This window comes from Polyodon spathula, chromosome 28, assembly GCF_017654505.1.
Source record: "Polyodon spathula isolate WHYD16114869_AA chromosome 28, ASM1765450v1, whole genome shotgun sequence".
NCBI lineage: Eukaryota > Metazoa > Chordata > Actinopteri > Acipenseriformes > Polyodontidae > Polyodon > Polyodon spathula.
This window is the reverse complement of record NC_054561.1, coordinates 6945461-6955321: the sequence shown is the minus strand read 5'-3', so window position 1 is coordinate 6955321 and position 9861 is coordinate 6945461. Positions and strand designations below refer to the sequence as shown.

Here is a 9861-nt window from a genome sequence, read left to right as displayed (position 1 = left end):
GCTTTCAAACAAGACGTTAAACCAAAGTGCAGTTTGTTCCCTTTGCAGACATAAAGATCCCAGTGTCCTAATCCTAGTGTCTTAATCCCAGTGTCCTAATCAGTGTCTTAATCCCAGTGTCTTAATCCTAGTGTCCTAACCACAGTGTGCTAATACCAGTGTCCTAATCCTGGTGTCCTGTATAAAATCTTCCACATTCTTAAAAGCAGAACAAAAATGGAAAAATTGATTTTGTGTTGTCTTCAAATTGTGCTCATTCCATTCCACCACTAGGGGTCCCTTTCTGTTAATGGTTGCTCTATAATTGTGAAGCATTTCGAGACACTACTTCCTGTGAAACACTACTGTCTCACTTTTTCAAGATGTTTTATGTTTTACTGTCAGGATTAAAACCAGATTAAACATCTAATAATTTATTTGTAGTTTAATAGACTGCGTAATGTCTATTTACCATGGTTCTTATCATAGCTTCTTTCTATGCGATTGTGCCTGTTTGGGAAAACAATCAATTCAGTGCCTGCTTTCTTGTCCTTAAACCAACTGTATCCCTTAACGACTGACATACGAGGAACCTGAAAGATCACCTGATATTCAAATATTAAAATTCAATCTCTTTGGGATCTTAAGGCTAGTTATAAATGTACAACGTTTGCAATCGCACACAAAATATCTTACATTCACGCTGCCTTCAAGGTCTGACAATACTAAAATAATCTTTAAAAAAATAAATGTTTCGACTAGAATTCTTCAATGCTGAAATGAGTTTAAATTCACAGCTTTACAGCACTGGCTCCACCCCTGATAGAAAACATGGGAATGATCACGTGACGGTCCCATTAAGAGAAATTTACGTATGATAATAATCCACAAATGGGACAATAAACTTGCAGAGGTGAGAATGGATAGTTTGTGTAAGTCATGAGGGTAAAGAAACTGTAGAAAAATAAGGTGCAAAGCTAGGGGAGATTTGTAGATCTTAAATGGGAAGTATCTCCGGGTATAGTGGAGTTATTTTGTTAATTTGTTATTAGTCGTGTTTTTAATTGTTGCTTCCTTGTCTTTCCTTCCGGTACTGTTTTGGTAGGACACAAGACTGGTATAGTGACATGCTGTTTGGAACCGTAGTCATGTTGGGAAAAGTGCTGGGAGACTGGGAAGCAGAGGCAACCTGTTCTCATTCTTAACTGTACATGCCTGGAAATATCTGGTTCTTGCATACTGTATTGAAGATCTGATCAAACTGTGAGCATTGGCAAACCTGTGTTTTTTTGAAATCTTGATTCTTTCAGTCATGTAGATGAAATGTTTGTCAGTTTTTAACTCAAGTTTATTACTGCCACCTTCTTGCTAAGACCTCCTTTCAAAATGAGAGGCATGTCTCAGGGGTTCTTTATCTGGGATAAATAAATGCATTTGAAAATCTTTTTTTTTTTTTTTTTTTTTTTTTTTAAAGAATATTTGTGCTGTAATGAATGGTTATCCCTGTGCATTATTTGATGGAGCCTTCAATCTTGAGCAGCAGGTACTCCTGGAGGGAATGAGGGATCTGCAGCTGGGTGATGGCGGAGTGGCTGTGCCCGTCAAGGTACCTGCGTATGGCACAGCGTGCCAGGTGCTGCAGTGATCGAGGCTGGTTGGTCATTTGCACCACAGAGCTGTAGAACGAGTGGTGCTCCTGCAGAGAAAGCAACATATCTCAGGACAAGTGTGCTGTCTGACTGGGTTTCCCACAATCAACTAATGCTAAACTGCAGAGAGGCATGGATCACCACAATCACAAGCATCTGGGACAAAGCAAAAACTTCTGCATTCAAAGTTTTCTTTTCAAGTACTTAATGCTGGCTTCTCTTGGTCTTGGTGTGAACCACACAGTCCACATAATGACAGCCATGAATGCACACACATACACTCTTCAACACTACAGAAGAATATAGCACACAGATATCAAGGAATTATATTTTGCACATACAGTACATGTATCTATTCAGAGATGCCAAGATACTTAGTGATGAAGCGGTCTGAGTGAGTAAAACAGGTTACACAAGCCCAACGCCCAGCAACACAAACTGGCACAGGCCAGTTACTGTTGGAAGTTATCCTGTTAACAGATTGGTGAAAATGCTGACATGATATTAAAGCTATGAGAACAGCAGCTAAGCTGACACCTGTCGCTACCAAATAATGCAGCAATAAATCCTTTCTGGTCCCGTTGTTCCCTTGTTATTGCTGTTTGGGAACTTGTGAATTTAATCTACGGCTCAGTGAGCGCCACAATTCACAGGTGACACATCCCATCTACGGGTATTTACGGATTTTAAGATTCTCACACTACAGCCAAAATGAAACAAAATTGATGTTGTTTTTAAACATGCAACATTTTCAATAAGCACAAAATACTACATTTTTAGCGCAGTCTGCTTAAACCTTTCTTTTTTTTTTTTAATTCACATTTTCCCCCGGATTAAATTTATTTAAGGTTCCAGCTCTTTTTCTATTGTTATTGACTTAGCAAATCATGATATCTGGACCTATAACTGGTTAAAGAAATCTCGGTTTGCAAGCCATGTTTTTATCTGGAGCGTGCACTGTCCCCACCCCTTCACACCCACCATTAACCAACCAGCTGCTTCCCTTATTGACTGACATGCTTTCAGCCAGTAACATGCTTTGACCCAGAAGACACTGCTTGGGTGAAATGACCTAGAAAGTGTAAGCATAACAGATATCCTCAGCATAAGACTTTGAAAATGTTTTAACATAAACTAGTAAAATATGTTTTAAAATTAAAATACAAGTTTGTTATTCAAAGATCACACATACTGTCATTTTATCATTTTCCCCCAAAACTTATCTGAAGTTCCTTGTAACTTATCTCTTGTAAATTATATTTCTGTATTAATTGTGTGTTTCTTCAAGGAGTTCCTGGTTATCCCTACAGTATATTTCGGTTTGTTTTGTAAACCCCTGTGACAAAGTGCCCGTCCCTGTGTATATTATCTGTTATGTTGCGTGTGGTTTGTTAAATGTTGGTGTATACTCATTGATACACAGGATATAAACGGGTCTGTGTAACCCGAGTGTTTAAAATGTATATTTGTATTTAGGCACGGGATTGTACATCACTTCACGTACATTTAAAGTAGTTAATATGTGAGCATGAGGTTGCACATAATTAATTCACGTGCTGGGATTCAAGTGAATAATTAATTAGTAATTGAATCCCAGCACAACAGTATATAGAGATGCACGTTTTACTCACTCGCGGTTGGGTGTTCGGTGAGTGGAGAACAGGAGAGGAGGAGAATTTGAAGTAAATATCAATTGTTATTGCGTGCTGGTGGGACCAGCACGATACTTGTTTATTTATCTGCTCACCGTGTTTGTTAGTGTGTCTGTCTGTGCACCGTGTTTGTCTGTATAGACCGTTTTGTTTGTCTTTTTGTTTTGGTGTAGAGTGCTGTGTCCTGTTTTCTGTTTGTTTAAACCCTTTTATTTTGCAATAAACCGGCGCAAGCAAGCGCCATCATCATTTCACATCATCTGTCTTTGTGTTCATTCCTTTTCCTGGTTCTGACGCAGCCCACTTCGGCCGTCTTTGTGACAGCCCCTTACCTGCCAAACCTCAGGAGGGACGGACTCCACCCAGGAATTACACAGTGGGATGTGCTCATACGAGTTCAGGATCACTTCCATGGTTCTGGGGGATAGTGAGCACAGTTTGAGCATCTGCAAAGAGGAAAGCAGAATCACTGGGACTTTCATAGTGCCTTTCATAGTGGACCACCATCATGAAGCACTTTACAGAGGCTGTGAACTGTGCAGTATATGCAGAGTCACTTACAATAGGGCATTGATTTAACATCTCATCCACAGGATGGAGCACAAGGAGGTTAAGTGACTTACTCAGGGTCACACAGTGACTCAGTCAGTGGCAGAGGTGGGATTTTTGAACCAGTGATCTTCTGGTTACAAGTCCTGGACTTTAACCACTGGACCACACTGCCTCCTTGACTTGTAGATGCTGTTTTTTATTAGAAATGACAGCAAACCGTTGCCTCTTCTGCAACCGTGGCAACTGTGAATTGAAGGTAAATAGTGATCTATTGTTTTCTTTGCTAACTTTTACTTTAGGGTAAAGGTCACCCCTTCAGGTGTCTGATTGATCTCATCGGACGCCTGGCAAGTAGGGTGCACTGCAGAGTGGGGAGGAGAAACTGTCCGTACTGGTTTTCCCTCCCTAAACCGCTGGGGCAGCAATATCAATTCCCATGGAAGAACATGCATTTCACTCAAGCAAATCTGCTCTCCTCATACTGAGTCCCCTGCTCACCATATGGCCGTGCCTTTGGAACCCTGTTTGATACAAAGTTACGGACGCCGCCACTCAACCCAGCAGAGAACAACAAGCCCCAGACACGTAAATACAAGACAATGACTTGAAATGCCACACAGGCCAAAACCCTTTATTAAGTGCCTGCAGCAAACAAAATCATTCCACTCCATTTGAAAATAATTTTAGCAAACATACATTACTAGGTTAAAGAAATCTCTGTTTTCAGGTCTTTGCTTCAGTTAGGACTTTTATGGTCACATGGATTGGGAGGGCCTTTTTTCCTGTTCCTAACCAACCAGCTGCTTTCCCTAATGACTGCCATGTTGCACAGCCACTAAGATGCTTAACCCTGAACAAACTTGCTAACCAAAGAAATACAAGTGTAACAAAACAAGCAAACCGAGAACTTTAATAAAGGCCTGCGATATTTTCTTTCAAAACTGCACATTTGCACCTACATAGTGAATGATAGATAAGTCTTAAGCAAGTATTTTACTAGAACCTCTTTAATCTAGTGTCTAACCTTGGGATTGATGGGTAAAGCGCCGTGATTGAGTAAGGACAGCACAATGCCCTCCGGTTGCCAATCCAAGTAGTCCTCCACCCCCTGTAAGACGCAATCCATTGGCGTGTATCCTGCGCAGTTCCGCTGGTTGACAGCCGCCCCATGCTGGAGCAGCAGATCCACAATGCGGTAGCTGCAGTTGGCGCAGGCGTTGTGCAGCGGGGTGTGGTTCTTCCTGCCTGCCACTCTTACGTCCGCCCCGCTGGAGAGCAGCTTCTGCACCACACGGTAGTACCGCCCACCCTCCGCGGGCTTGTCGGCGCTGGCGCAGGCTACGTTGAGGGCAGTCTCGCCCTCGCGATTGCGGCTGCACACGTGGGCTCCTCTGCACAGGTACAGGCTGAGGTGCTCCTCTAGCCCGTGCTGCGCTGCCACATGCAGAGGGCTCATCTGGGTGTCTCTGGTCATGATGTTAATGTTAGCACCGAACTCCAGGAGCAGTTTGGCACACCTGGAACAGAATGGGAAGAGAAACTCAAAAGCTTTTTTACCCCAAGTGTAAACGACTTTTTTTAAATACTACTACTACTAATAATAATAATAATAATAATAAAGTTATGAAAATGAGAAACTAGTATGTTAGTAGCATTCAGATCCCATTCAATCAATATTATTTCACACAATTGGTAAGCAGAGGGCTGTGTTGTAAGCTCATCCCAAAAACGCTCAACTGGATTGAGTTCTCTGTCCTGCTCAAACATTCATGCACAATTCCAGCACAGTGGGTGAGGGCATTATCATTACGTAACCTTTCAACTGCTAGCCGCACTTACCGTACAGCTATACTGAGCGAGCTACTGGGCTGACAACTACATTGTTACAAGTTAAAATCTCATTTTGAAATCTGATGACATTCTCACATGATTTGAATACAATGAGAAAGGCAATTAGTCCCAGTTCTTAGGGTTTCTCCAAAAAACCTCAGAGCAGCTCAAAGCCAATTTATTGGGGCATCAGAACCCAGAACCACTCTCAATGATTGCAAACACCACAGGACAGCAAAGGCATTCAAATGACATTTGAAGCTACTCTAATGTTAACCATATACGAAATAAATTGGCTTACATTACACACTTCCTGCCATCTAAACACCTACAACCTGTACATTTTTCTAATGTCTCAACTATACTCTACTAATGCCCCTAGTAAGTAAACACTTAAAAAATACCCCCTTTGTTTAACAAATGCAGGTGGCTCTCACAGGAAGGTCTTGGGGGTGGTGCAGAGGTGCAGGGGAGCGCTCCCCTCTTCGGAGAGGATGTTTGGATTGGCTCCGTAGCTGAGGAGCAGCTGGGCGCAGTCGGTGAAGCCACCGGCACAGGCATCATGAAGGGCGCTGAGCCCTCCAGGGGTGGCATTCACATCAGCCCCGTTGTGCAGCAGCAGCTTGGCACAGGCAGCGTAACCCCTGCCAGCGGTGATGCGCAACGCAGATGTGTACTTTGGCTTGGGGGTCAAGGCCCAAAGCCCTGCGGAGCAAATCACAAAACACAACATAATAGCACAAGCTGTTTTTTTAAAAAAAAAAAATTCTTTCAAGAACCTTTCACATACGAAGCACCTATTGCAATAATATCTAAAGTTAACTAATTAAATCCGCAACCCACAAAGAACCCACATTCATTTGACAAAATAAAAATAAATCAGACATATATAATTTGAAAAACACAATTTATTAATTGTAAACAAAAAATATATTAAAATGTGAAAGCTTGCTCATGTAGCACCCAGGACTGTTACTTGTGATCTGCATCTATTATGGATTAAACATGACCTAAGTGTACCTCAAAGTTTAGAAAAAATTGAAAAATATTTTTTGTAAACAATTCTATAGATCATTTTGTACTCTTGTAACCGACGACAACCCCATTATCACAACTATGACAACAAATCACAAACCTATATATACTGAACTGTTGACATCTGTGACGTTGCATTACCACAGCGCCACCAACTGGCCGAAATGTACTGGTGCTAGATATTGGACTAATGAATCACAGATGATAGAGATGAACAAAAATTATGGAGAACATAAAAAAAAAAAAACAAACAAACAAAAAAAAAAAACTAATGAACCAAAATCCTTAACTACAGATGGGTAAATGTTGAGAAACCACTGCTCCATACATACCCATTTCTGGTGACCAGACAAGTTCATCGTTGAGCGTTTCTATAATCATGTTTGACGTGGCCTCGTCATTGAAGATGCTCTTGATTTTGTCGCGGTCCCCCGTGAAGAGAGCGTTGTGGATGACAGCGTCGCGGCAGTATTTAGACTCCCGGTCTGGTTGCGGCCGGGGGGTGATGGTCTTCCTGGCTTTGGGGAGAAGGAGCCTCCGCCTGGCCAGGGCCCGCCGCTCGGTCTCCCAGTCCAGCATGTCCTGCTGATGCCTCAGGGCCCTCAGCGTGGTGGAGGTGAACACGAATGTATCCCGCCGCGACATTATTCACCGTCCTCAACATTCAAACAGGTGAAAAACTGTTGCGTTACACCAATAGCCTCCACAAGTATAACTGGTATGAAGCCTGCACTGTTACGGGTTTAGAGGTGTTTAACAAAACAAAACCAAAGTGAACATTTAATGAATTAATTTTAACTTCGGAATACTCCCAGCACAATTCCGGTGTCAAGCAGTTTGGTACTGTGTCCATTAAGTATTTATATAGCAGTATCGGCTGCCGAGACTGACAGGTGCAGATGCCCTTTTAAAAAACACGATCACAAGGTGCTGTCCGCATGTTTACAGCAGAGGCGAGATCTGCAGAGCTATTTATAACAGCACACGGGATACTGCTTGTGCGTATTCAGAGTAACATTGCTTCCTCACTGAAGAACGGTTTGTCATGTTTGTGCCCTCCCGTACCCCACAACCTGAAGAAATCGTGAATTTGCAATTACAGGGTTCTAAGTAACAAAAGTATAGTTTTGAGTAATCAAGCTGTCAGGTTGTCATAGACCACATCTGAATGACCCCCCATTAATTGGGGGGGGGGGTGCTTTTGCAGATAGAACTATTTAGCTTAATGCAGTCAATATCTTTTGGGGTACATAATTCCATCTGACATTTTAATATAACATTTTTTTTTAAATGAACACAAAACTGATGATGTTTATCAACAATTCACTTTTTTTTCTGGAAAACAGAAGCAATACATAAAATTAATTTCATTATATTGTAGCTATCTCGGGTAATGCAGGCAGGCACATCGCACAGAACGAGGCAATCTAAACACAGGCGGCGGGCAGGCGGGAACTTGTGACTTTGAGCGCTAAAGACGAGCGCCGATACAGCAGTATAAAAGAAGCGGTTGACTTGCAAGGAGTTGCCACAACTTGAAATGATCCCTGACTGTCTTTCATTGCTTCTGGCGTAACTCTTTTGGGGTGTTTGCATCTTCCATCTGGTTTTGGAGCCCCTGTTGGACTTTTCTTTTGGTGTACATTGAGCACTGCTTTCTGGCAGATATCTACTGCCCAGGTTTGTTTGCAGACCTGAATATTGCATAAGTAGTTGAATGAAAACTGACGACGTGAGGATTGTGCTTGTTGTAGCTCTCATTTTGGTCTGGTACTCTGTGGTAGCAGCAATCAAATCATACTTTCTGTTCAGGTAAACTATAGTTGTTATATATTTTTCATGCAACTGAACCCTGCACTGTTGCAAAGGTATGTTTGCATTGGAGCCACTGTCTAACTGTACCTGTTCTCTGATTTGACAGAAATATAAATTGCATGTATCAGAATGATGTAATAATTAAAATTCTAACAATCTCATCTATAATCTATGAACTATGTATTCCCTGTCATTTAAAACGTAAAATAAGGCATTCAAAAACCAAGGAAAGCAAATTACAGATAAACTTGGTATAATAAGTCAGGTTTATTAAACACACTTGGGGGTAGGTTTAATTAGTCTTCGTGGGCTATCTCTCTCTTACTCATGCTGCCACTTTCTGCCTTGACAGAATTAAATTCATGAAATCAACTGGTGAGGACTACTTCCAGACCTAACACCCATGTATTTCTTCTTCTCTCTCTCTCTCTCTCTCTCTCTCTCTCTCTCTCTCTCTCTCTCTCCTCTCTCTCTCTCCTCTCTATATATATATATATATATATATATATATATATATATATATATATATATATATATATATATAGATATAATATAATATATATAATCCATATATTTCCTATATATTTTCCTGATTACTGTTTAGAACTCGACAGTGAAAGACCAGTTGACCACTCTTGATGAAGGTCTGGATTGTGGGGTACCACATAACGAAGAGAGGGCAGGAGAGGAGAGCGAACGGTAAAGAGATATAGGATATATATATGAAGAGAGGATATATAGGTACCAACTATGAGGTCCAGTACTTAGTGGTCCTGGAATCCACCCAATGTCTCTCTGTCTTTCTGTCTCTCTCCTCTCTCTCTCTCTCTCTCTCTCTCTCTCTCTCTCTCTCTCTCTCTATGACAAATCTTGAGCTGTCACTTTCTGTCACTGTTTTACACTTAGCACAGAATTGTGTTTCTGTTTTGATAACGGTATAACAACACCTCCCCAAAATTTGCCAGTCTGTCTCCAGGTCAACTCCCTCCACTTATTTTGCAAATGCATTATGTTCATAAGTTTACAAAAGGATATATCTAAATATGTTGATATTTAGAAAGTCATGCAGTAAAGGATTAATGTTATCTATCATTAAATGCCACTGTATACTCATCCTTCAAAGTAGTATGCATATCTATAAGTTATCTAGAACAGCATCCCTATAGAGCAGGGTTTTCTACTGCTTTTTTAAAACTGCACCCCCTAGTGGCTGGATGTTTCAGCTAAAGCACAATGTACAATTTTCTCTGTACTGAATGGTACCAGTTGTGCTATAGGCTCAAGTAAATATACAGAATGTCGTTATAATGTTATAATAATACATATATAAGCTTAACAGAAGATAGATA

General features: G+C 41.1%; 1 protein-coding gene across 1 annotated transcript; it reads right to left on the bottom strand.

Moving 5' to 3' along the window:
• Positions 1 to 1309: 1309 nt before the first annotated feature.
• LOC121301883 (ankyrin repeat and SOCS box protein 16-like) lies at positions 1310 to 7870 on the bottom strand. Its single transcript, XM_041231572.1, has 5 exons — positions 7030 to 7870; positions 6100 to 6367; positions 4857 to 5349; positions 3613 to 3726; positions 1310 to 1675 (listed from the first exon to the last, which is right to left on the bottom strand). Exons 1-5 carry the CDS (start codon positions 7340 to 7342, stop codon positions 1490 to 1492), a joined length of 1374 nt encoding a protein of 457 aa, XP_041087506.1. The 5' UTR covers positions 7343 to 7870; the 3' UTR covers positions 1310 to 1489.
• Between the last annotated feature and the right edge of the window lie 1991 nt (positions 7871 to 9861).

What these genes read in the sequence shown, in the direction of transcription:
- LOC121301883 (XM_041231572.1), bottom strand. Translation starts at nt 7,342, where the DNA reads ATGTCGCGGCGGGATACATTCGTGTTCACCTCCACCACGCTGAGGGCC. An exon ending in TGTCTGGTCACCAGAAATGG is followed by an intron (nt 6,368 to 7,029) that starts GTATGTATGGAG and finishes TTTGCTCCGCAG; the next exon opens with GGCTTTGGGCCTTGACCCCC. An exon ending in ACCACCCCCAAGACCTTCCT is followed by an intron (nt 5,350 to 6,099) that starts GTGAGAGCCACC and finishes ATTCTGTTCCAG; the next exon opens with GTGTGCCAAACTGCTCCTGG.